The 27,477-nt window shown below is 45.6% G+C and overlaps 1 protein-coding gene across 1 annotated transcript in view; it reads left to right on the top strand.

Moving 5' to 3' along the window:
- SLC36A2 (solute carrier family 36 member 2) overlaps positions 1–27,477 on the top strand; it is a 45,979-nt gene that overhangs the window by 3,140 nt on the left and 15,362 nt on the right. Inside the window, exons 2-8 of the mRNA XM_032395343.1 lie at positions 6,155–6,302; positions 8,605–8,770; positions 18,756–18,962; positions 21,967–22,057; positions 22,627–22,715; positions 23,236–23,331; positions 26,752–26,836. Coding sequence (XP_032251234.1) covers positions 18,799–18,962; positions 21,967–22,057; positions 22,627–22,715; positions 23,236–23,331; positions 26,752–26,836 — 525 coding nt within the window. The 5' untranslated portion in view covers positions 6,155–6,302; positions 8,605–8,770; positions 18,756–18,798. The remainder of the gene's footprint in view (positions 1–6,154; positions 6,303–8,604; positions 8,771–18,755; positions 18,963–21,966; positions 22,058–22,626; positions 22,716–23,235; positions 23,332–26,751; positions 26,837–27,477) is intronic.

The raw sequence follows: 27,477 nt of genomic DNA, 5'->3' as shown, positions 1-27,477 counted from the left end.
TAAACACATTGCTGTATTTTAGGGTGTTTAAGGGATTATTCAGGGCAGTTTTGATAATTCCCCATTTCTGCCCCTCACTCTGGCAAAACTGGTTTCCCTGCTGTTCTTCAGCAGGTTCTCCAGAGGCTGCTGGTATCTACAGATAGATCTTTTCTGATCCCCTTTGCCTTCCAAAGGTTGTACCAGTATGTCAAGTTCCTCTCCTTGGGCAGTATCTGCCTCATACCCCTGCAGTTCTGTGTCCCTGTGGAGATCATCATGCCCTTCACTGAAGCACTGGGCCTTCATGGTAGACCGGGCACCCTCACTGCTGTGGTCTGTCTGACATGTGAGTAAAAGGCAGGGAGCCTCACAGGCCCCAAAAGTTTCCAGAAGTCAGGCTCCCAGGGCCTCCCCAGGGCAGTATAAAATTTCAGGCAGAGTACATGTTTGTGGAATTAAGCCAAACCTAAGGGGAGCTTTGTTGGTAAGAAACAGAATACAACTCTGGACAACTTAAGCTAAAACAAAGGGATTTGGAGGTAGCTCACAGAGTCAAAGGAAAAGCTACAGAAGCAAACCTTGAAGAAGACAGAAACCAGGGAGAGCCTGAGATTAAAGTCAGAGGAATTAAGAGAATGCCTCTGGGATGAATTTCCTCCAACTCTTCGATCCTTGTGCAAATTCTATGGAAATCAAGTTCAATCACACAGGCCCACTCATTGGGTGAAGGAGGTTGGGGCATTCAGATTGACTGCCTCTAAGACCCCCTTCCAGTGAGAGAGGGATGGCATTCAAAGCAAAAATAGGGTTCTGATTATCCTTACAACTTTCTCTCCGATGCATGGGGGTTATTTAGAAGTGTGTTGTTCAATTTGCAAATATTTGGTGGTTTTTCAGCTATCTTTCCATTACTGATTTCTTTAATTCCATTTTTGTCAGAGAACATTCTTTCTGTATGATTCCAATATGTGGGTTTGTTTTACAGCCGAGAATATAGTTTATCTGGGTCTGTGCTCCATGTGCACTTGAAAAGAATGTGTATTCTGCCGGTGTTAAATGGAACACTCTATAAATATTAAGTAGGTCAACTTGACTGATGGTGTTGTTCAGGTCTTATATTTCCTTATTGGTTTTCCACCTTCTTATTCTGTTAATTACCAGGAGAGGAGTATTGAAGTCTCCAAATACTCTTGTGGATTTTTATATTCTTTCAAATCCATCAGTTTTGGCTTCATATATTTGGGAGCTTCATTGTTAGATATGTGCTCATTTACATCATTTGGATTTGTCTTGATGAATTGACCCTTTCATCACTGTATGATGTCTCTCTTTATCTCTGACAATATTCCTTGTCCAGAATCTACTTTGTCTTTTTTTTTTTTAAGATTTTAATTTATTTATTTGACAGAGAGAGAGACAGCGAGAGAGGGAACACAAGCAGGGGGAGTGGGAGAGGGAGAAGCAGTCTTCCCGCTGAGCAGGGAGCCAGACGCAGGGCTCGATTCCAGGACCCTGGGATCATGACCTGAGCCGAAGGCAGACGCTTAACGACTGAGCCACCCAGGTGCCCCTACTTTGTCTAATATTAACACAGCCCCTCCAGGTTTCTTTAAATTAGTATTTGCATGGAATACATTTTCCCCCGTAATTTTAACAGATTAATGTCTTATAATTTAAATATATTAAATAAATAAATTATGTTTACCTCTTTCAACTTTTTTAGGTTTTATAATATACATCTTTAATTAATCACAGGGTATTTTCAAGTAATATTATACCATTTCATGTGTAGTGTAAGAATCTTTCAGCAGTGTACCACCAAGTCCTTCCTCCCATTTTTGTGCTGTTTTTGTCATATATTTGTTTTTATATATGCTATAAACCCATAATATGTTGCTACTATTTTTGCTTTAAACCAGGGATAGCCACTTTTTCTTAAGAGGCCTGATGGTCAATATTTTAGGCTTTCAGCCCATATAGCCTGTACCACAACTATTTAACTCTGCCGTTATAGCTGAGAGCTGCCACAGACAATACATAAACTAGTAGGCATGGCTGTGTTCCAATAAAAGCTTACTCATGAAAATAGCCCACAGACCATAGTTAGCTGATCCCTGCTTTAGATAATCCAGTCTCTTTAAAAATAAGGAAAAAATAAACTTTTGTATTTACCTTTCCTTTAACTATTTCCAGAGATCTTTATTTCTTTTTGTAGATCCATAACTGCCTGTCATCATATTCCTTCTTCCTGAAGAATATCCTTTAACACTTCTTATAGCACAGATCCACTGGTAAGGAATTATCTCAGTTTTTGCTTGTCTTTATTTCTCCTTCATTTTTGAAAAATATTTTCTCTGAGTTGAGAGTGTTTATGTGTTAGCACTTTCAAGATGTCATTCGTGTCTTTTGTTTTGTATGATTTCTGATGAGGATGCTACATTTCTTATATTTCTTCCTCGGTAGATACATGTCTTATTCCCCTGGCTGCTTTCAGGCTTTCTCTTTATTTTTGGTTTTTATTAGTTTGAATATGATGTGTCTAGGTGAGTGAGAGTGTATGTAGGGGGTGGGGGGGGGTGTTGGTGTTTATCCTATTCTGTTTTGGTGATTCTCTCTGAATTTCTTGATTTGTAGTTTTATGTCCTATTTTATGAAAATTCTTGGCCATTATTTCTTCAAATATTTCTTTTGCCACATTCTTTCTTCTCCCTCTGGGATTCCAATTACTGATATGTTAGACTGTTTTATATTGTCTTATGCTCTTTGATGTTCCAGGTTTTTCTTCACTCTTTTTTTCTGTTTGTATTTCAATTTGGGTAATTTTCATTGACCTGTCCTCAAGTTCACAGACTCTTTCCTTGGCTCTCCTTAGTCTACTGCTAATCCTATCAAAAGAATTCTTAATATCCTATCAAAAATTCTTCATAGCATTTTTTTTTTTACTATTTTTATAGTTTCCATCTCTCCACTGAATTCTCCATTTTTTCACACTTTTTGTCCAAATCAATTTCAGAAATGCCATGAAGTACTCAGAAATAGTCATGTTCTCAATTCTTTTGGCCTTCTGGGATGGTGGGGAGCAGTCTTGGAGCTGAATCAGTTTGTGAAAGCAGCCTTTTGTAGAGGACAACCAGGACAACAACCTAGGGATTCTCCGCTAGAGTTGCAGAATCTCAGAATTCTAGAAGCTTATCAGCTTGGAATCTTGAAGCTAGGGTTCAAAAAAAATTCATAGGATTTTAGAGTTGAACTTTAGAACTTGAATACCTCCCGGGAAGGGCGTTCACCAGCTCACAAGGCAGCTGAGTTCAAGGGAAGATGCTGTCCTCCTTCAGGCGGATTGATGATGTTAATGCACCATTAGAGGGAGGTCAGTCCCTGATCAGAGTGTCACAGTCACAACAAAAGTAGGATCTCCCCTCTCCCTGACCTTCACCCCCACATACACCAGGAATGACATAGCCACTGATAGGAAGAAGAAAATCTAAGGAGTATCAATAAACACTTGTCTTCTTTAAAGTGTTATATAATGTTACCGGATATGGAGTCTTAGTTCCTTCTCAAAAGGAAGGGATAAAAAACAAGACTATGCCCTAACCTTCTTGAACATCTCTTTTTCTTAAATTTGCTTTTCCAAATCTTTGTTGATAGTTGGAACCAATAATAAGACAGATTATTAACTAGAGTTTATTTTAACCTCACTAAGCCTCAATGATCTCTCTCTAAAGTGGAATCCATTTGTGTTCTGTTTCCTTTTTAGGCTTTAAAATGCCATAATGAGGGTGCCTGGGTGGCTCAGTCGTTCAGTGTCTGCCTTCGGCTCAGGTCATGATCCCAGGGTCCTGGGATCGAGCCCCACATCAGGCTCCCTCCTCGGCGGGAAGCCTGTTTCTCCCTCTCCCACTACCCCTGCTTGTGTTCCTGCTCTCACTGTGTCTCTCTCCATCAAATAAATAAATAAAATCTTTAAAATATATATATAATAAAAAATAAAAAATAAAATACCATAATATAACATTTAAAATGCTAATGATATATTAACTGAGACAAACATATAGTAGGACAAGAATATTTTGCAGTGCCATTTGTAAAAAATGAATGTATGTGTGTGTGTGGATTGGTGAGGGTGTGTGTTTTGTATGTGTGTGTCCAAAGAGGGGGATAACAGTTGATCTCTAGGTGGCAGAATTGTGTATACACTTTCTATGTATATTTTCCAACTTTTCTACATTGAATATATTTTTTAGAAAGCCAGATTACATAAAAACTCAAAAGTTCTTTACAAATACAAGAAATAATTGCTATTGGTCCATACAGAGCCCCTCCCTGAGTTGAATTTATTTATCTTCCCTCTTTACTTACACCAGTGATTCTCAACTGGAGGTGATCCCTGCTCCCTTTTGCAACAAAAATAACGTATATGTGTATATGTAGGGTGTGTGTGTATATATATATGTATATTTGGTATATGTGGTACATATATAGAATAGAATATATTCAGCCATAAAAATGGAGGAAGTCCTGCCCTTTATGAAAATGTGGGTGGACCTTGAGGGCATTATGCTAACTGAAATAAGTCAGACAGAAAAAGAAAATACTCTGCGATCCCACCTATATGTGGAATCCAAGCAACAACAAAAAACAAACTTATCTAAAAAGAGATCAGATTTGTGGTTACCAGAGCAGGGGGTGGGGAATTGAATGAAGGTTGTCAAAAGATACAGATTCCCAGTTTTAGGTAGGTGAGTACTGGGGATGTGATATACAGCATGGTGACCATAGATAACACTGCTGTGTGGTGTATGTGAAAGCTGTTAAGAGAATAAATCCTGAGAGTTCTCATTACAAGGGAAAAAAATACTTTTTTCTTTTTCTTTTTGTATCTATATGAGATGATGAATTTTACTTATTGTGGTAATCATTTTATGATATATGTAAGTCAAATCATTATGCTCTTTACCTTAAACTTACGTAGTGCTATATGTCAATTATATTTCAGTAAAACAAAAAAAAACCCCACAAATATTCTGTAGTCATTTTGACTCAGAGGGCATTTTGTTATTAATACATCAAAATCCACAAACACCACCTTTTCTTTCCATGTGATGGTTGAAGAGACTTGTTTCTTTCCCAGTTCCTGAGTGTGTCTCACTCCCAGGTATACCCCAGGGAGTACAGGAAAAAAGTATGGGGAAGACGAAATAAAGCTAAGGAACAGGGTGAGAAATATTTTCTACATAACTTGGTATTTTTACAAAAGACCAGAAGTTTATTGATTTGTATTTCAGAGTTTATCAAATCGCAGCCTCAACATAGCCACATTGAAGTTGCCCCATGAAAATAACCTGTCCCCGTAAAGTGTTATTAGCAGGATGTGGTCTAGTGAAATGTTTTCTAATGCCCCGCCATGCTAAGATTCTGTTCCTGTAGGTGTGTTCCCTCTAGGGCAATTGGAAATCAGGTGTCTTCTTCACCTGCAGATGCCATGGTCATCCTGATCCCCAAGCTGGACCCAGTCAGGTCCATGAACAGCAGTGCCCTGGTCCTCCTCATTCTACCCCTCCTAGAGATCACCACCTACTACTCAGAGAGGGTGAGCACCGTCATCATCACCAGGGACACCCTAATCAGCATCCTGGGCTTTGTAAGCTATGTGGTAGGGACCTGCCAAGCCCCAGACAAGCTGATCCAGCCGGGAGACACTTTCACCTTTCCCAATTCCACTGGCACCATGGAAGAGTGACTAGTTTTCAACTTGACACTTCTCCCTTCAATCCTTAAACTAACATTTTAGCCTTGTTTGAGCAAAGATCCTCCTTTCATTGCTAATATCTATTTTTATGAGACCTCCATGGTGCTGGGCAGAAATGGGGTCAGAAGATCTGAGTTTTAATCCTGAGCTCTGTCATTTACTCCCCCTGATCTGGGCCAGGCCACATACCCTCAGGTGCCTCAGTTTTACAAATGTGGTTAAAGAGTCTAGCATAACCTACCTCAGAATGTTGTGGAAAACAAGTGAAGGTATGTGGACAAGCATACTTTGAAAAGATAAAGTGCTCTACCAATGTCAGTGATTCTTATTATTTTGCTATTTCCTCCTCTGAGGGCCAGAGAGGCAGGAAGGGAACCTCCCTTTCTTCAAGCCAGGCTAACTTATCTCTTGTCCTAACAGCTGACAAGACACTGAACCGTGATCCAGGAGACCTGGTTGTAGCAACCCCAGGAGCAGGCACCATTGATCCAGGCTTGCTGCGGGCCAGGCAATGTACAAAATGCATCCCATACGTTATCTCATTAAGTCATCCTCAGAACCCAATAAGGTAAATGGTATCTCCTCCATTTTATAAGAGAGAACACTTAGGCTCCAAGAGATTAGGCTATGGTCTAAGTTACACAGTTAGTAAGTGGCAGAACTAGAATTTAAACACTGGCCTAGTAGGCATTGAAGCCCATGCTCATAACCATTACACCCTGAAACTACCTCAGCTGTGTGACGTAAGTGATTTTTCTCTGGGACTCAATTTCCCCATCTGTAAAATGGGAGGGTTGGCTAGATCTCTGAGGGCCCATTCTAAACCATCTTTGCACACTTCAAAGTCTTCTTAACAAGAGGCTGGCCTCCACCTCTCCTGCCCCCAGTTGTTGGGGCCAGTTGTGGCCTTGCCTTCAGCCTTCTGTAGCCCCCTGACTGGTTGCTTTCCCTGAGCCTATCAAGTAGAGACAGAATGATAATGGGTTTGCAGCCACTGGTCACTTCAGCCAGATGAAGATGCAGCTGGGCACTAGTATAACATCTAAATAACATGAGCAGCATGATGAGCAGCAGTAGAGATGTAGGTTGAGTGGGATGGCCAGGAGAGATCTAGAACATTCACGGATGTTGTGCCCAAGTTAACCAACTCAGCAAAGTGTGGAAATGTTTGAAGCTGAAAGCATCGTGGTTTAAGCAGCTGTCATTGCTCTGGAAAAAGGACATCAGTTTGATATGTGTTTTAAAGTTCTAGGACTGAGTAATGTCACATATACTGTCTCTCACAAGACTGCATTCGAATCACTCCTCAGTGATTGTAAAAATGTAGATTCCTAAATCAACCTTAGGGGGTGGGCCCAGGAATCAGTATGTTAACCAGTTTCCCAGGTAGTTGCCTGCCCACTGAAGCTTGAGGACCACTGCTCCAGTCAGTAATGGCTATTAGTTAGGTGGGAATGAAGGAAATTTCTCAGGGACCATGTAAAACAAGTCACAAAATTCAAGTTCTGATCCTATAAAATAGCAATGGATTTCTGGGAGTGGAAGAGTAAGAAGACGCAGAGTTCATGCTCAAAAAAGATTGATTGACTTGGGTCAGAGGTTGGCAGACATTTCCTATGAAGGGCCAGATAGCAAATACTTTAACCTTTGTGGGCCTTACAATATCTGTCATAACTAAGCACCTCTGCTATTTAGTGTGAAAGCAACCATGGTCAATATGTAAATGGAAGGACATGGCTGTGTTCCAATAAAACTTTATTTACAAAGACAGGCATCAGGATAGATTTGGCCAAAACAAAGTCATAGTTTACCAATCCCTGCTTTAGGTTGTCACAAAAGAGAGAAATCAGGGGCGCCTGGGTGGCTCAGTTGGTTAAGCGACTGCCTTCGGCTCAGGTCATGATCCTGGAGTCCCTGGATCGAGTCCCGCATGACCCTCCCCCCTCTCATGTGCTCTCTCTCTCTCATTCTGTCTCAAATAAATAAATAAAATCTTAAAAAAAAAAAAAAAAGAGAAATCAAACAAGATCAGTAGCAATTCTTGGCATCCCACTCATCTTGTAAAAAGTACAAGTCACTAAAGTCTCCTACTCTACAAAATCAGCAATGGAAGCTCCATCTCTCCCGTGTCAGAATACACACCCCACCGGGCTGGTGCTAGAATGTTCCTTTTAGTACAAGGAAGAGTGATGAGTTTTGTCCGCGGATACTGGCTGCCAACAGTATTTCTCCTGCTGCCTACTACTGCCTATTATCACACAGCAATAAACTCCTTAGCTATGTGGGCCTGTGGCTAAAGCTGACCTAGGAATGGACCTTCTGTGGCTTTGTGAATGGAAGACCGAAATGAGGATTTTCTGGTTGTCCACCAACACATGTGGTCCTGTCACTAACCCTCTCTGGCCTCAAGTGGCTCATCTGTAACAAGGGGACTATAACCCCTCCCCTTCTTCCTCCCAGGTTTGTTGTTCACATCCAACAGGATTCTGGATGGGTTACTTCCTGGGGAACTGCACAGTCCTGTCCCCACAGGAGCACCCTGCCTGGGTAAATATTAGCTGCCGGATCTCTCTTTTTTTCTTCCTTAATGATCCTCACCTTTCAACAAGGAATCACAAGCAGGTAGAGGGGAAAAGATACCTCTGAAGTTAAATTTGAGGAAGAAAATTGTCCCCGGTTTGGTAGCACATTTTTTACTGAATTTATAGCAGAGAACTACGGCCAACAAGACAGGTTACCCACAACCTAAAACCCAGCAGTTAAGTTCACTATGGGAGGATTTTGCTGACCTGCTTCCTTCTTCGTCTTTGTCTGAGTAGATGGGAGAGTGGCTTGAAGCTAGACTGTAGTGAGTGCATTTCTCCTTGCAGAAGTGTAGGAGGAGAGCCGGTCCTGGAACTGCAGGGAAGAGACGGTGCAGCACAGGCGTGTACTACGTGTGGGACACGGCCCTCAAAACGGAAAGGAACGCAGAGGTCACCACCAGCACACAGCCCCTCTCCTCCTAGGGCTGAATGGCTCCTGCTCGGCGGGGACGTGAGTACTCGACAGACTTCTCACTCCTCTGTTTTTCTTCCAGCACTTTATCAGGGCTGCCCTGTACTCTTAACATACCCTTTTTAAATTTTGAATTTTGTTGCAAAAATAACATATATGTCTTTAAAAATTAAAGCACTGAAATTAAAACGTGAAGTTCCCACCCCTACTTCTAGCCCTGTGTCTCCACTTACACGTCTACAATGTAGGAGGAACTATTATTAATTCTTCCAGACCTTTGCAAGCACATACACACATGGATGTGATATGTGTGTGTCTTAGTCCATGCACGGGGCTGTAGCAAAAACACCACTGACTAGGTGACTTCTAAACAACAGAACTTTGTTTTTTACGCATCTGGAGGCTGGAAGTCCAAGATCAGGGTGGCGGCATGGTCAGCTGAGGGCCTTCTTCCAGGCTGCAGACTTCTCATTGTATCCTCATGTGGTGGAAGGGACAAGGGAGCTCTGTGGGGTCTCTTTTATAAGGGCGCTAACCTCACTCAGGAGGGCTCCACCCTCATGACCTAATTAATCACCTCCCAAAGGCCTCACTTCCTAATACCATCACATTGGGCATTAGGATTTCAACATATGAATTTTAGGGGGACACAAACACTCAGATCATAGCAGTGTGTGTGTGTGCGTGTGTGTTTTCTATGTGTGGGTGGGTATTTGTGGTTGTATGTGTATGTGGCTTCTTATTTTTAGAAAAAAGGGATTATATTATACTTAGGTGAGCATTTCATATTTCACAATAATATACCCTGAACATCCCTCCACGTTAGTATGTACGGATGTACTTGAATCTTTTTAGCAGCTGCAGCAACATTTTACTCAATAGAATCACAGTAGTTTATTTAATCATGATCCCCTTGATGTACTTGCAGGATATCTCCGATCTTTGGCTGGTACAGATAAGGTTATAGTAAACACCGTGGTGTACAGCCGTGCAAGCATCTCTGCAGGATAGATTCCTAGAAATTGAATTGCTGAGTTAAGGGGAATGTGCTTTTCAAAATTTCAATAAATATGACCAAGTTAACTTCCAGTGCTATGTCAGTGTTATTTTAGTGGGCCTATCTTTGATCAGTAGAGAGGTCTTACAATGCTGTCTCTTGCATTACAGCTCCTAATGTTCAAGTTTTATTTCTCCTTTGTGATGAGCATCTCTTTCTGCTGCCCAGTATCCATCCTCCCTTCTTCTGGTAGTTGTTCCCTGATTTCCTTTGGAAAAACACTTCTGCCACCCCCCATGACTGAGGCTGACTCTGTCCCCCACTCCAGGGGTGAACAGATAACCCAATCCTGGGCCATCAGAGTTACAGTAGCTGGTTCAGGCCTGTGCGTGTGTCCCAGTCCGGTCAATAGCAGCTAGTGCCAGGACTATTTCTAGAGCGACTGAGAAAGAGGGGGAGTAGCCCTAGAATCATCCCTCCTTCCTGTCCTACCAAAATAGAGTTCAATCCAGCAACCCCCAGCTCCAGCTGAGAGGTGGGGAGCCCCAGGTCCAGGGCAGAGTCAATCTCCCTGGGCCTGTTTCCCCATATATAAAATAAGGAGGTTAGACTCTGTTCTCCAAGGTCATTTTAGCTCATGTGATTCAGCACAGAGAAGCACAGGGACTTGTCTGAAGTGCAGGTATTTATCTAGGTAAAAGATCATTTCCTCCAGAACAGCTGTTCTGCAAACCAGACCTAATAAAATGAGGACATCATTTTATGATGAGAGTATTTACCCAAAGGAGTTGAAAACTTATGTCCACACAAAAACATCCACACAGATGTTTATAACAGGTGTATTCATAATTGCAAGAGTTTGGAAGCAATCAAAATGCCCTTCAGTAGGTGAATGGATAAATAAACTGTAGTACATCCAGATAGTGCAATATTATTCAGTGTTAAAAAGAAATGGGCTATCAAGCCATGAAAAGACATGGAGGAACCTTAAATGAATATCACTTGGGGGAAAGAAGCCAATCTGAAAAGGCTACATACTGAATGATTTCAATTACATGCATTCTGGGAAAGGCAAAACTATGGACACATAAAAAGATCAGGGGTTGCCAGGGGTTAGGGGGAGGGAGGCATGAATAGGCAGAGGATTTTTAGGACAGAAAAACTCTCCTGTATGATAATATAATGGTGGATACATGTCATTAAACATTTGTCCATACCCACAGAATGTACAACACCAAGACTAAACGCTAATGTGAACTATGGATTTGGGGTGATAATGATGTGTCACTGTAGGTTCATTGATTGTAACAAATGTACCCCCCTGGTGGGGGATGTTGATAGTGGGGATGGCTCGAAGCTGTGAGTATTTGGGGACAGGGGTTATAATAGGAACTCCACTTTTTACTCAGTTTTTTTTTTTTTTTAAGATTTTATTTATTTATTTATTTATTTATTTGACAGAGAGAGACACAGCGAGAGAGGGAACACAAGCAGGGGGAGTAGGAGAGGGAGAAGCAGGCTTCCCGCTCAGCAGGGAGCCCGATGCGGGGTTTGATCCCAGGACCCTGGGATCATGAGACCTGAGCCGAAGGCAGATGCTTAACCGACTGAGCCACCCAGGCGCCCCTCTACTCAGTTTTACTGTGAACCTAAAACTACTCTAAAAAATAAAGTCTATTAATAATAATAAAAAATTTTAAGACAATATTAGGTTTAGGTAGGCAGTTCCTAAACTGAGAACCATATTTTAGGCTCTTTTCCTGGCTCTGTCCCAAACACAGTGGGTCTTTGTGTATGATCATTTCCTCTCTCTGAGCCTCAGTTTCATGATCTATAGAATGAAGAAACTAGTCTGTGCTTCAGATTGTACAATTCTGTGACATCTAAGATAAAAAAGGAAGGACAGAAGGAGAGAGAGGAAGAGAGAGAAACAGGCAGAAGATGAAAGGGGAGGTGGCAAGAGGAGGGAAAGGGGAAGGAAAATGGGACAAAACCACAGAGTCATCAAGTGGTAGATAAGGAACTAAGGAAGAAGGCAAGTTGAGCTTTGGGTAGATAGACAAGGAAAATGGGTTGGCCCAGAAGCCACATTTGAGTCTTTAGTCTTACTTGAATGAGAAAAGCTCTAATGCCCCAAGGGAGACTGTTAATTTATTTGATGAGCACTAAGTGAGAGGTAATTGTGTGCACAACCATGTGCTAGGGACACTAACCCAGCCAGGGAAAAGAAATGCCTAGATACGAACACTACAGCTTAAGGTCGGCGGTTTGCTTCTGAAGTCAGACAGATCCGGGTTTGGTGATTGGCTGGGTAAGGTAATCAGGTGAATAATGGCCTCAAAGATATCCAGGTCCAAATCCCAGAATCTGTGAATGCTCCTTTATATGGCACTTTGCAGACATGGTTAAATTAAGATACTCAAGATGAGATTATCCTGATTATCTAGGTGGCCCTAAATGAATCACAAAGTATCCTTCTAAGAGGGAGGCAGAGGGAGATTTGATGACAGGCAGAAGAGAAGAAAAGCATGTGATAGAGGCTGAGTCAGAAAGAGAAGCCACCACATGAAGATGCAGGAAGGGCCAGGAGTCAAGGAAGGCAAGGAATGCAACTCTAGAAGCTGGAAAGACAAGGAAACGGATTCCCCTAGAGCCTCTGGAGGGCACGTGGCCCAGCCGACACCTTGACTTTAGCCCATTGAAACTGATTTTAGGCTGGCATCCAGAACTCTAAGAGCATAAGTTTGTGATGTTTTAAGCCACTAAGTTTGTGGCAATGTCTTAAGGCAGCCAAAGGAAACTAATATAGGCAGGGGCAAGGAACTTTAGCTCTCCAAGCCTTATTCCCATCTGTTGAATAGGAACAATAACACATTCATTCATGAGATGTTTTTTGAGAGCCTACCATGGGCCAGCCCTAAGTACTGGGGACAGCAGGGGACCAAGGCCTTCCCACTTTCACGGAGCTGAACTTCTAGTGAGAGGAAGCGAGTACATAAGCAAGACAATTACAGATTGTGGGAAGCAACCTGAGGGTAAACAGTGGGTGTGGGACGCAGTAACTAGGTGGCAGAGGGGTATCAGGGGAGGCCCTTGGAGGAGAAAAAACTCCAGCTAAGACCAGCAAGGCAAAATGCAGAGGGAACAGTGCAGGCATAGGGAGGAGCAAAAGGAGGAAAGGACAAGAGTTTTGGAGAACAGAAAGGCAGTTGGAGTGGCTGGGTGTCCTGTTCTAGAGAGAGGGACAAACAAGGGGAGGTTGTTGGGAGGGCAGCAGGGGCCAGAACATGCAGGGCCTTGTGAGCCATGGTGAGGATTCTATAGATTATATTTTCAGGGCAATTCAAAGCAGTGGGAGGTTTTAGGCAGGGAATTGGCATCATCACTGCTACTGTGAGGACATAGATTTTTAGGTGGGGAAGAGGGAGGCAAGGAAACTCCCTAGGGTGCTCTTGCTGTCTTCCAAGTGAGAAGCGGTGCTGGCCTGGATGAGGGTGAGGACCGTGAGGGTGAAGGACTGCTGTAAGCATTAAGTAACATAATGAGTGCTAAGTACCTGGCACCTAGGAAGTGGCCAATAAGCGAAGCTCTCATTATGGTATTATTATTACCACCACCATCACCATCGTTATCATTATGAGCTACTGAAAACAAACTGGGCTGAACACAACGCACACTGGGTAGGGTAGTGCGAGCAGAGCTGACACCTGCAGCCGGTGAAAGAGGCGCCATTGTGTCCTCATTCCTGCCCACCAGAAGCCACTCCCTGAAGCCACTGACCTTCTCTCCCTCCCTGACTTGCCCGGCCCTGCAAGTTCAGAAACCTAGAATGTCTCAGAACCCATGCCCGCTGACACAAATACATTCTTAGGCCATCAAGGAGTTCTGAGGGATAGTTTTTAATGTTCAAAATGGCATGGTAAGGCTGGTGGACCTTTGGCGATTAGACCTGATACAATATTATCATGAAAACTTACGGTATCATTGCCTGGGCCTTTGTCTGTCTGTCTGTCTCTCTCTCGCTCTACACACACACAGACACACACACACACACACCTCTCTCCATCTCCACCAGCACCCCAGCAACCCAAGCCCGGATCCTCCACCTCACTTAGACCGCAGTCACCTTCTTGGAGGTCTCTCTGCCTCCTCTCTTGCTCTCGGGTGACCCATTCTCCACACAGATCTTGCAGAGCACACTTCAAATAACACCCAGACTCTTTACCATGACCTGCACGGCCCCCGCCTGCCTCTTCCCTCCTCTGGCCTCCGTCCCCTGCACTCACACGACTCCCTGCCCTGGCCTCCTTTCAGCTGCTCAAACTCTCGGCCACCCCCTCCTCAGGGCCCCTTCCCTTACCAGCTCTGCCTGGAACACACTGCTAACTCCTCGCCTCACCCGTGTCCCATTTTCCCACAGCTGGCCCCTTCTTTCTGGTTCTTAGCTCCAGTGCCACCTTCTCAAAAGTCCTTCCCTGACAGATTTACCTGAATTGCCTCTTCCCTCCCTGCCCCCCCATCTTCCTTGACTGCACCATGCTCATTCCCTTCAAGGCACTGACCACAGTTTATGATTATCTGCTGCTCCTTTATCGTCTGGCTGCCACACTAGACTGTGAGTCATCTGGCAGTTTGTCATGGACTGAATGTTTGGGTCCCCCAACATTCAGATTTTGAAGCCCTAACCCCCTGCCCCCCAGCATGGCTGTATTTGGAGATGGGGCCTCCAACACAGTAGTTAAGGTTAAACGGGGTCACAAGGGTGGGTTCCTGATCCAATAGGATTAATGTTCTTATTAAGAGACAGGGGAGAGGGAACTCACTCTCTCTCCATGCACACACACCCAGGAAGACCATGGGAGAACATAGGGAGAAAGAGGCTGTCTGCATGCCAGGGGGAGAGCTTTTCCCAAGAACTGACCTGCCAGACCTTGGGACTTCCAGCCTTTAGAACAGTGAGGAAGTAAATGTGTGTGTTGAAGCCACCCAGCCTTTGGTATTTTGTCGTGCAGCTCTAGCTAAGACACAGGCACGTGTTTTGTTTGTTCGTTACCTTCTTCCCATTAGGGCGTAGCACTTGGCACATGGCAGGGACTTGGTAAATACTGGTTAAATGAATGAATGAAATTTCTCTTCTGCACTGCGTTTCAAGGTGTCTGGGAAGTGATGAAAGCAGCAGGGCTGGGAAATCAGGAGACCTAGACTGGGTCATAGTCTTGGCCCTGCCATGGTACCACCATTAATTCACTGTGTCCCTTCCCTCTCTGGGCCTCAGTTTCCTGACTGGCAAGATAGTACAACTCAGCAAGATGACCTTTCGAGTTCCCCCTAGTGATAAAATGGTATGAGAAAAACAGCTCCCCTAAGAGGCGCCAGGGTGGCTCAGTCGGCGACTCTTGATTTCAGCTCAGGTCATGATCTCAGGGTCGTGGGATCAAGCCCTGCTTTGGCCTCCATGCTCAGCAAGGAGACTGCTTGAGATTCTTTCTCTCTCCCTCTGCCCCTCCCCCAACTCGCGCGTGCACGCGCGCGCGCTCTCTCTCTCTCAAAAAAAAAAAAAAATAGCTAGTTCCCCTCTCTGGGGCACTGATGGTGATCTAGGCACTGCACTTGTCCCTTTTCTCTGTTGCTCCTCACTCCTGCCCGGAGAGGTACAGACGCCCTTGTCAGCATTTCACAGGTGAGGAACAACACCAAGGCCCAGAACAGTGACCTGCCAGAAAGGGGAGGAGTGCTTCCAGCATTAAAAACACTGTCCTTTATCCTGAGATTGTATCCTTCCAGCTTTTGGGGATTGAAATATTCTTTCTTTTAAGAAATGACCTTTTTTTTTTTTAAGATTTTATTTATTTGTCAGAGAGAACGCGTGAGAGAGAGAGAGAGAGAGAGGGAGAGGGAGAGAGAGGGAGGGGCAGAGGGAGTAGCAGACTCCCCACTGAGCAAGTCCACCGATGTGGGGCTCAGCCGATGCAGGGCTCGATCCCGGGACTACAGGATCATGACCTGAGTCGAAAGCAGACGCTTAACTGACTGAGCCACCCAGGCGCCCCAAGAAATGACCCTTTTAAGATACTTAGAGAGAAAACTGAGAATTTGGACATCTATGCCAATCCCTAAAGTTCATCTGGAAATTTGATAGCTGCATGAAATGCCAAAGTCTTCAACCACATAAATTATGTACATGGAAGGGTTTATTTATTATTATTATTATTATTATTATGGAGTTTCTAGTATACATTAAGCATCATCCAGGCACACGGGGATAAACTACAGCTTCAGAGGCACGTTCCAAGAGGCCCTGATTCACATCAGAGCTCAGCCTCTAGTGCCTTAGGCAAGTCAAGTAACCCGCTTGAGCCTCATTTCCTCATCTGTAAAGGGGGGTGATAACAGTGCCTTCTTTGTAATGCACTTAGTCTTAAGTTAGCGCACAGAAGAGACTCACTACAGTGAGTTATGATTATCGCCACTGTTGTGCAGTCAGGGAGAGAGTCAGAATAATCAGCCACAGGCTGGGAAGAGCTACCCTGGGGAACGAGGATGCGATGAATTCCCACCTGGGTAGGGGTTTCACTGTTGCTTCTGGAGTCTCCAACTTCCTGCCTGAAGGAGTGCTTTGTGTTCGTTCCCGCCAAGTCCTACACCTTCAGGCAAAGCACTTCCCAGCCTCTGATCTATTAAAGGCGGGCAATGACTTTTACCCCATAGCACAGTGGAACTCGAACTCTGGCCAGTGTCAGAACCACCTGGAGAACTTGGTCAAAATGCAAAGGCCCAGATTCCCCGTACTTCAGTGAGTCAGAGTCTCTCTGTGCCTTATCACCTTCCCAGATGATTCTGATACACGCTAGCTTTCAGAAGAGCCATCAAAGAGTGAAAGAAACAAGGCCCTCAGTTTACTCTAAACGGTCATAAAAGATGATTATCATTATTTAAATCCCATTTGTTCCACCCACCAGAGCAATGGCAAGTGAGTAGGCTGTGCTCACATAAGTGCCATGGGTTCCAACACAAGGAAGGCTGGGCCTGCAGCTCAGTGGCCAGGGGGGGATGACAAGCACAGGCCCCAGGGTCCTCAGTGTTTCAGAAGTCCCCTACAAACTAGCACCCATTTCACAAAGTTGGGAGAGAGAGAAGCAATACCTTTCCCAGGGTCACAGCAGCTTCATGGTAAGAGCCACAGCGGAACCAAGAGCTACAGATGCCTGGGCCAGTGTTAAAGGGCTTGCTTTGGAGGCCCCCACCTGGATGGAGCCCTCTTGCCTGCTGACAGGTGGTACGGCAAGTTGGATGTCTGCAGGCAGTGCTCTGTGAGTTTCCTTGTGGCTGATGACGTCTGGGAAGGGCCCCAGCAAATTCCCGTATTCCAGCAAAGGTCTGAAGATTAACTCAGGCTTCTCACAACCTGGGGAGGAAAACAGGACCTAGCCCCATATCTAAATATCTCCAGCTCCTTGACAATCTTATTCATGCATCTTGTTGCCTAAGCGGGAACAAAGATCTGTTGGTGAGATGAGAGCTGAGATTAGAATCAAATTATAGAATCTCGTGCTGCGAATGAGCAGACCCAAGGATGAAGCCTGCCGCCCCATAGACCAGAAATGCCGCCACGTAATGCTGCCAGACGAGTGAAGAGAGGACGTTTCTTAAACCACAGCAAGTGTCTCAGTTGATTCAGGGCAAGAAACTCGCAGGGTGGGGCCAGGATTCAAACCAGGAGGTCACTGTGGTGGTCACAGCCACAGGCTTCAGAGACAGAAAGATCTGGCTAGGGTAGATTTGGGGCTCTGCCAAAGATTAGCAGTGACCTCGGGCAAGCTATTCTATACCTCCCTAAGCCTCAGTTTCCACATCTGTAAAAACAGAATGACAATGCTACCCAGAGAAGTGGCCAGGCTTTTTGGAGCCTGAAGCTTATACCCCTTGGGTGGGGGTGGGGGGTACCGGTAAGGGGTGGAGAGGGCCTCTTTAAGAAAAGGAATACAAAATTACAAATTCAAAATTGCATACAGGACCTTGGAAGGGGTCCCACCTAAGGGAGGGGCTAGACAAATCTGTCTTGGATGCTACCAGTTAGCTGAGAGACCATTGGAGTAAAGCCCTTGGCACATGAGATGGTGGTACGGAGAGTGGTCTGGCTTGAGTAAAATGCTATAATTTTGAGGAAGGAGGAAATCTTGGCCCATTCATCTGTCACTAAAGCAGAGATAATGACAGAGAATGAAACACTAGAGAAACCCCCAAAAGGCCTTCTTTAGCTGCAGAGTTCTATCCTGAATGTCACGTGCAACCTTAGGCAAATCACGTGCTTTCCTGGTGGCAGTGTCCTACCCAGTGAAATGTGGCTGGGGGTTGTACAATCTCTGCCCTTTTCCCAAAGAACCCCCACTGCTTTCTCCCTGGAGCCTCACAAAAGCTAAGAAGCAGCTAGAGGTGAGTGAGAGCTTGCTCCTTTTCCCCCCAACTTTTCCCCGGGAAGGGGATCTCCCGGAAGGATGCCTTATAACAGATGTCAGCCAGTGGGAAGTGGAGCCCCTGACCTGGGATGAATAAGGAGATGGGGTATGGAGGTATTCTCTTGGAGACAAACATAGGGTATTAGTTAAAAAGCCTGCCGAGTTGGGCACCGGTCCCTACTCTGTCACTTTCTAGCTGTGTGACCTTGGGCAGGTCCCTTTAGTCCAGAGTTTGATTTCCTCATTATTTAATTTATAGGATTAAATGAGAAAAAAAGGTAAAGCACTCAGGAGAATGTCTGTCTCTTAGTGAAGTGCCTCATACATGTTAGTTAGGAAAATGATGGGTATTGTAGTCACTGCTATTAGGTGAAGTGGATGACTCCCCTCTCAAACCCCTTCCTGCCTCTCCTGCTCCAGCTTCTCTTGCACAGAGCTTCTTCTCGGGCAGGAGGAGCATACTCTCCGAGGGAGGTAGGCGGGGCCTCATTCCAGCTCGGCCAGAGCGAGGCACAAGCAGCTGAGCTGGGGTTTGCACCTGACGGACACCTTCCTGCTTGCCTCCTTCCAGAGCAGGCCTCCTCAACACCCAGAGCCCTCTCTCGGAAGCAGTCATGCCTGTGACAAAAAGTGCCGGGGGCCCCCAGGGCACTGTAGACCTCAAACTGGACCTCAGGTCCCCTCCCAAAAGTGCCAAGAAGCTGCAGAACAAGGACTCCAGTTTCTGGGATGGACGCCCTTCCGAGTCACCAGGCTTAGAGAAGACCAAGGGCATAACGTGAGTGCTTTTTTCTGCCACCCCCATTTCTGCCTCCAAGCCTGCAAGCTTGCACTGACTGAAACCCTGGCACCGCGTGTCTGACCCCCATCCCATTATGCAGATGGGAAAACCAAGGTCAAAAAAAGTGCAGGCAGAGACTGAGTCAAGGTGAGAGCTTACAGGGGCAGGAGCGGAGACTCCAGAAAGCCCTAGGCTCTCATGGTCCCGCACTCAACAGGTGCAGATGGGGACACTAAGGCCCACTTACCCCGGGCCACGCACTGGGTCATTGGCAGGATGGGCGCTGGAATCCAGTGCTGGCCCTAAGTCAGTTTTGTTGCTGGTCAGTCCTGATCATTGGCAGAATCCCTAACTTCTCCAAGGAGGTGAGATCTGAGCTTAAAACCTTGGCCTCACTGACAACCAGGCATTGACTCCTCTCTGCCTCCTTCCTCCAGTTACTCTGGCCTCGCCTTGGGCCTGTACTTCAATTGTGAGGACATCAAAAGCACAGCGTGTGGAAGACTTTTCTCCCACCTCCCTGGGGTGTGTGTGGGGGTTGGGGAGGCTTGCAAACCATGGCCAGGAAGGGTCTGCAGAAGGAGTTTAGGTGGGGGAGCCACGCTACGGGCGGGGCTCAGCAGCCTCCCCCTGCACTGCTCAAGCAGAGTGGCCAGTTTACTTAGGACATGTGGGTGGGTGGCCTGCTGGAGCGTGCTGCTGCTTCAAGAAGAAAATGCTGACAGCACTGGTATGGTAGAGAGAACACCTGCACTCAACTAGTGATCTGCGCCTTCCCTTCCCCCAGCCTCGGTGTCCCCCAGATGCAAAACAGGGGTAAACAGGTGGCAGTGCGAATTTAAAGAGGCTGCCTGTGGGCATTACATCTGTTGGGTGGGGGTGTGCAGTTAGGAGGGAGATGTTACCACAAGGGCAGGCGAAGCCCCTTTCTATTGGTCAGCACCAGGATGGCCCCGACAGGGTTCGGTTCCCCCAGGGACTAGTCCTTGGGGCTGTGAATTGCTGACACTGAGAATGAACTCTCCAGGCCTTGGGGCCATCCACTGAGGAGCAGGGCTATTTCTCAATCAGAGGCCTGGGGGGAACCGAATAGCTCTCGTGTCCTAAACTGACAACATGGTTTGGTGGCAATTTCAACTACTTAAGAATCAGACAGAAAGCATGAGAGAACTAGAGGGGCCCTCCCGGTTTGGAGCAGAAGAGAAGTAAGTCGGGCAAGCATGGAACTCGGGTCAGCTCACCTGGGTTCAGATGCCCATTTAGCTGCTAACTGGCTCGAGCAAGTGCAGAACTCTCTACCCCAGTTTCTCCTCTGTGAAATGACATTTCACTCCTCCCAGGATGGCTGCAAAGGTGATTTGTGCATAAAGCCCCCAAACACAGCACCCTTAAAAGCTGGCCACTGCGAATACCTTGAAGGTCCAAGGTCACCAGAGGAGTTGGGGCTAGAACACCGGTGTCCTGCCTCCCAGCCCAGTGCTGTGCCCAGCTCACCACACTAAGTTTTTACATTTGGCTGCGTGGCCCAAAGTTAAATTCTGATTTCTTAAGTCCTTTGGTTAGAAATTTCTAAAGTGACCTGTTGACCCTTTCCTTGTTGCAAAACAAGCCCATTATTGGAGGGCCGTAGGGCACAAGTGCTTGCTCAGCGATGTTGACACCCACAGGGAAAGAGAAGGGCACGCGATTCTCCGCCCACTTTCTCCCTCAATTGTTCTCTTTAACCCATAACAAATCAATGGGCCGATGGGCTGATCCTTCTGAAAGCTAGAGGATCTAGGGATTAACATAAAGATAAGGGTGGTTGGGGCAATTCTTTCAAAATATCATTCCTCCCAACATTTACAGAGGCTCAGCAAAGTAGACCTGTTGCCCAAGATGACACAGCTAGTTAAGTAGTGGCCTTGGGATTTAATCTCTGGTTCGTCCAACCTCAGAGACCAGGCTCCTTCCAGAATACCTCTGGTGCCCCTCACAGTCAGTGTCCTCACTGAAAGGCTCACCCAGGGAATTTCCAATGTTTCCCAAAAGTTGTGGATGTGAACCCAACACTCACCTTGGTCGAACCTGGTCCAGGTACAAAGAGGTATAGTAATAAGTTGTTCTGTAATTCATCAACACAGAGGGTACCTCCCTGGAACTTATCCCTGAAGGTGCCCTTCAGACCACCTTCCCATCTGTCTTAAAGAGGGGGTCTCAGTTTTTATTTTTGTTTTTTTGGAGGGTGGGAGGAGACCTGCCTTTCCCCAGCTTGAGGTCCTGGCCTGAGGGCCCAAAAAATTCCTCTGGAGCCCAATCCTCAAATGACCCTGTCTCAACAGATCCCATCTGGGGACCCAAGTCATCTGACCTATTTAATTCAGAAGTCACCATGAAGTGTCTAAAGTGTCTTTGCTGCTGGCCCTTTTCCCTTTTCTCTGAGTTTATCCTGTCTCACCTACTAGTTTTATGACCTTGGGCCATCCCCTTTCTGAGCTTCCATTTCCTTTGTTACAAAATGGGATTTTTCCTTTTATATATCTCTCTGGACCTATTACCAGGAGGTGGTCCAGTAGAAATGGGGTGAAGAACAGGGACTCTGAGGCATTTCTGGGTTCAAATCCTGACTCCCCAGTATATCTTTGGACAAGTTATTAAAAAAAAAATCTCTATGCCTCACTTTCCTCATCAGCAAAATAAAGGCAATAACCTACTTCCTAATCTTGACGAGAGGATTAAATGAGGTAATATGGGTAAAGTACTTAGCATAGTATCTATTATATAGTAAATATTAGCATGGCATATACTGAGTGTTAGCTGCTAAAACCAGGACAGGCAAACTGAAATGGTTGGTCACCCTACAGGAGACCCAGAGGTGCCGATCAAGGCCACAGGGACTGAGAGATGGCCAGGAGCCCACCTATCCAGCTGAACTCAGGTGTTGGCATGCTGTGAGGGAATGCTGGTTGGACCTCCTCACCTTCACGCACCTACACCCTTATGTCTCTTTCCTCTCCTTTAGAGCATTCCAGACCTTGGTTCACCTGGTGAAAGGCAACATGGGTACAGGGATCCTGGGGCTACCCCTGGCTGTGAAGAATGCGGGCATCCTGGTAAGAGGGGCTGCTGCAGGTGGGGCGAGCATGACCGAGTTGTAGCAGGGAAGTAGGAGGAGAGCCTCTCAGGGTTTATAATGGCTTACAAGAAGCAGTCTTTCTAGGAGGCAGCTTGGTCCGGACTTGGAGTCTAGACATCTAGCCAGGGTTTGAGTTCTGGCTCTGCTACAGACTTTGAGTGGCCCTGGCAGGTCATTTGTCCCTTCCCTGGGGCTCAGTTTTTCCTTTGGAGAATGCAGGGGTTGGATGATGTTGAGTTTTCCTATTGTGCCCTGTGAAGCACTAGTTCTCAGGGACACCTCAGAGGCCACTATGGGTCAGAATCCTGAGTCCCCCACTCCCACCACAACACCCATTGTAATTGCTTTATGTACTTTATTGGAGTACTACTTGAGATTATATTTGAAAGAATAGGTATTGCTGCCAAAAAGGACTTGCAAAGCAGTTTGCTAGAAAGTTCCTTGAGTGCCAAATGGTATCTGTGCTACCAAATCTGTCCTTGCATTGTTCTTCATAAATCCATTCTCTTCTCTCTTCCCATTTCCCTTGGCTCCCCCTTCCCTCAGATGGGCCCGCTCAGTTTGCTGGCCATGGGCTTCATCGCTTGCCACTGTATGCACATCCTGGTCAGGTGTGCCCAGCGCTTCTGCCACAGGTGAGGAAAACAGCATCCTCATGTCGATTGCTTTGGTACTTGGTTCTCAGGGATGTCCCAGAAACATCCTACATGAAACAAGAGTTTACTTCTTTCTTCCAACAAGGCTAAGAAAAAGAGAAAAAGCATTTGGGATAGGGACCTAAGATGAGGCTCTGCCATGTGACTCATTAGGTGATCTCAATCAGGCCACTGTGATGATCTGCTTGGCTCATCTGTAAATCGGGCATAAACAATCCATGCCTAACCCTGCCTCAGAGAATTGTGATGAGAACCCATTGGGATCATGGATACGAAAACTGCTGTGCCCATGTGAGGTGTGCTTTATTGCCCTGCTTATATAGGAACCACCCACAGGAAATACTGCCAGGTGTCTAAGTCTGAACTAGAACTTGGGTCTCTGCCCCAGTGTTCTTTCTACTCCCCTGGGTTCTGCCTTGCTGTGTGTCTCCTGACTTTTTAGTACAGGATCTGAGGTTAAACCCTCTCTTGGTAACTCTGTGTGCACTTTCTCCTACAGGCTTAACAAGCCCTTCATGGACTACGGCGACACGGTGATGCACGGCCTGGAAGCCAGCCCCAGTGCCTGGCTCCAGACCCATGCCCACTGGGGAAGGTACCTTGTTCTTGCTCTGCTGGAAGTGGAGTGAGCTACAGGAGGTGGAAATGCGGCTTTCAGGGTTGCCTTCTTCCCTGGAAAGCTGCCTCGTGTGGCACAGAATGTTGGGCTTTCCACATGGAAGGGGTTCACTGGCAACCTTCCTGACCCAGCCCCCCTCCTTGTATACCTCCAGTGACAGCATGCTCATTCCTTTGTTATGCAGCTTTAATATTATTGACTTATTTATGAAACTGTATTTATCCTGTTGTACTATGGACCAGGCCCTGGAAATACTGTGGGGAGCAAGGCAAACAGGCTTTGCTCTCACAGAACCCATAATCCAGTGGGAAAGACAAGCATTACACAGTTTAGGAGATAGTCATTCATAACCACTGGGATGAGTGTGATGAAGGAAGGAAATACTAGTTGCTACTGAGCAGGTAAGGCGATGTGTGTGGGCTCATGTGGGCTTCCTAGGATGGAACAGTTGAGATGAGCCCTGAAGGAAGGAATTCTTAAGAATAAGGAATTACCTAGGGGAAAGTGGGCAGGAGCCTGGATGGCCTTCCAGGAAGATGGAAGAACAGAACATGAAGGTCTGAAGCAAGATGGAATGCGTGACAGTTTCAAGGTACAGAACGACAGGGAGCTTGAGGGCAGAGTCAAGGAGATGAGGCTGAAGAAGAATCCAGGGGTCCAAGCAAACTGTACATTTAGACCAAAGGTTTTTGTTTTTTTCTTTAAAACAACAAGGAAGCCACTGGAGGGTTTTAATCAGGCAAGTGATCATATTTGCATTGTTTAAAGATCTCTCTGGCTTCTGTTAGGAGAATACATGGTAAGCAAGCAATCATAGATTAGGTCAGACCCATGAGGGGGCTATTGGCAATGTCCAGGCAGATAGCAATGACACCTGGAACCAAGCTGGTAGCAGTGGGGATGGAGAAAAGTGAATTTGGTTATGCTTTGGATCCCAGGACTGTGGGAAAAAGAAACGTCAAGGTTGACTCAGATTTCTGATGACTTTTAGTTTAGACAAGTTGGGTTTGAGGTTCAAGTGGAGATGTCAAGTGGGTAGTGATATGTATAGGTTTGAACCTATCTTCATGCAGGACATACAGAACTGACGTCATCAGCCATGAAGCCAGGGAGCAGAAGACGTCCCTTAGGGAGAGAGTTTATAGTAAGAAGAAAAGTGTATTTTAAAAAACACACACACACACACACACACACACACAAGACGTTAAGGACACTTTGCTGAACTGACATCCTCCTCCTGCAAACTGCTGCCTTTTGCTTTCCGGACTGACACAGAACAAGTCAACCCCCTCCATCCTCGGTACTTGGAACTAAATCTGCTCTTTTGTCTTTGTTTTCAGGCCTGTGCCCACTCCATCTGCCTACTCTTTTCTGAGTACCATCTAGGTCAAAGTCTCTCTTGAATCGTGATACTCTGAACCATTACAGCCCTGCTGTGTGTCCTCTCACGAAATGTAGTCTGCAGAGCATCATGGCTCTGGCACCTCCCTTGGCCCAAAGCCCATTCACATACTGAATCAATAAATTGAGCCTCTGAGCAGACGAAGAAGGCTTTGGGACGATAACCAGTATTTTCCCAGTGTGTGACCCAAGAGGAGGCTTTGCCTGTCCCTTACTCCTCAAATCCTTCTACCCATCGTTGGACATAGAAAGCAGCTTTTCCTGCTCTTTTTAGGGACCTTGCTCCACTAATCATCTCCTCTCCTATAACTTGAACTTCTTTTTGGATCTGTGGGCTCTTCCTCTCAACAATTAAATGCATTCACGTGTCTCCATCTTAAAAAATAGTAATATAAACTCATGAAGTTTCCTGGACCTCACACCGTCCTTTAGCCACTATCCAATCTTCTGTTCAGCAGCTGCTTATTCAACAGATATCTATTGAATACCTACAGTGTGTCAGGATGTGTCGTGGCAATGGGTCTACAATGATGACCAGAATGGGCACCATCAAGACTGGAGCTCACACTTAGTTCTGTGAAAGAACAGCACACCCTCTGACTTTACTTCCATTCATCTGGTTCACACCTCTTCCGTGGGTCACCTGGCTTTTCTGTCCTTAGACTTTTGTTGAAGGTCTTTCCACCAATGTCCTAAAAGACCTCCTTATTGCACCTTCTTTGCCCTAGAGAACCTCTCAACAGTGTGGGTACAATGAACTATTCTCTTCTCCAGATGTTTTCTCCTCCCTTGGCTTCTATTAAACCCTTCCCCTGCCCCTGGTTTCCCACCTACCTCTCTGGCCAGTCCTTGGCTTTCATTGCAGGCTCCTTTGTTCCTGTCTTCCCTTTAAATGTTGGTGTTCTCTAGGGTTGGAACACCACCTTCTCTTCTTCTCCCTCTGCACGCTCCCCAACACTGACCTGCCTTCTCAAGGCTTTATCCATTTCTGACAAATCAATGTTCCAGACCCTCATACACAGTCGTCTCCTGAATGTCTCCTATAGGAGCCTCAGGCTCAACAATTCAGATACTGAATGTGTCACTTCTTCACCTTCCCCTAAAACCTGTTCCTTCCTTCCAGTTCATTTCGTTGTCCTAGCCAAAGCCTGTAGGAACCTTTGATCATTGCCTTTCCCTTTCCCCCACATGTTAGTGGTGACCAAGTTCGGTTAAGTTCTAGCTCCCTAGTACCTCTTAAATTGCTTTCATTCTCTCCTCCTAATGACCACGTTTTTGTCCAGGCTGCTGGACACCTCTGTTATTTTAAGAATCTGCTATGCGGCCCACCCATCCTGAGTCTTGCACCCTCCAGTGGATTCCCCACAGCCAGAGAAATCTGCCTAATCCCTCTGCTGAAATGCTTTCCTCACTCCTCTCCATGTTCTCCTCCTCGTCTTTTTAAAAATTTCTTTCTTCCCCTTCCCAAGGGACTCCTGCTCAGGTATTGGTTTTTCTATGAAGGCTATCTGCTCTATAATTAGGATAAAATATCCTTTTCACTGTGGCTCTTAGTGCCATATTCTTTTTTGGTCACTAATCTATGAACCACTCGAGGAGGGGACCATGTGTTATTTGTGTTTCCTCAGAGCCTAATACGGTGTCTGGCACATGGTAGAACAAATTTTCATGTTAATGATAGCTAATAAAAATGGTGTGCTTACTTCCCTACATCAATTAGTATCAATTATGAGGAATGCCGCAGAGCCAGGTGTGGGGGGAGGTTCCCAACCATAAATAATTCCTCCACTTGCTGAGCTGGGAGTGTGAGGGTGGTTGAGAAACATTTTTTTTTTAAAGAACTATTGTTACCTCACTTCTTACTGCCCCATTGTTGATTGTGTTAGCAGAAGCAAGGGTGCTGGTACAGGGTCACCAACCCCTGGGGACAGAAATAGAAATGACAAACCAACTCTTCTTTTATAACATGTTTTCTTTCTCTCTCCTCTCTTCCAGGAATATCGTGAGCTTCTTCCTTATAGTCACCCAGCTGGGCTTCTGCTGTGTGTACATTGTGTTTCTGGCTGATAATTTAAAACAGGTAGAGTCGTCTAGAGAAGGTGGAAAGGGAAAGGACATGGAAAAGGAGGGTCCTCTGTGAGTTGTTCAGCAAATGTGGCTTCTTCTTTTGGGCTCCTAGTGTCCTCAACAGTACAATAAAGGAAGTTAAACTAGATGTTATGAAAGAATCCAGACTTCCCCAGTTCGCCTATCTGTTCTACAAGTGGTTACTTTTTCCAGTATCTTGCACCTGTTCGCAAAGCCGGTCTCTAAAACTGAGCTGGAAGAAACCTTGGATTTTTGTCAGTTGTCCTGCCTTGGAGTTTAATCATCCTTAACTCTTCTAAGACTGATATGGCTCTTTTTGGATGATACTTAATCTTTGGACCATCTTTATCTACCTTTAGCTGCTTAACCTCTGGTTTAACAGTTGTCTCCAGGAAGTTGTTTTGATCTAGCCCAGAAATTATCTTGTAGCAATTTAAGCAAAATATTGTAGGTAATGACAAAGGCCATCCTTAGTCAATCAGTGAGCTTAAAAAAGAAATTATTCTTTAGGGCTCTCTCTTTTTTTTCCCCCGCTTATAGTAATAACCAGAAATTTAGAAACGTAAAGAAATTAGAAGGAAAAAAATAGCATGCATTCAGAGTTAGCTGCTATTCTATGTTAGGAACAGGGAG

The sequence above is a fragment of the Phoca vitulina genome, unplaced genomic scaffold (assembly GCF_004348235.1).
Source record: "Phoca vitulina isolate PV1807 unplaced genomic scaffold, GSC_HSeal_1.0 scaffold83, whole genome shotgun sequence".
NCBI classification, from domain to species: domain Eukaryota; kingdom Metazoa; phylum Chordata; class Mammalia; order Carnivora; family Phocidae; genus Phoca; species Phoca vitulina.
The sequence above is the reverse complement of the archived record's forward strand: the minus strand, read 5'-3'. Positions and strand labels throughout refer to the sequence as shown.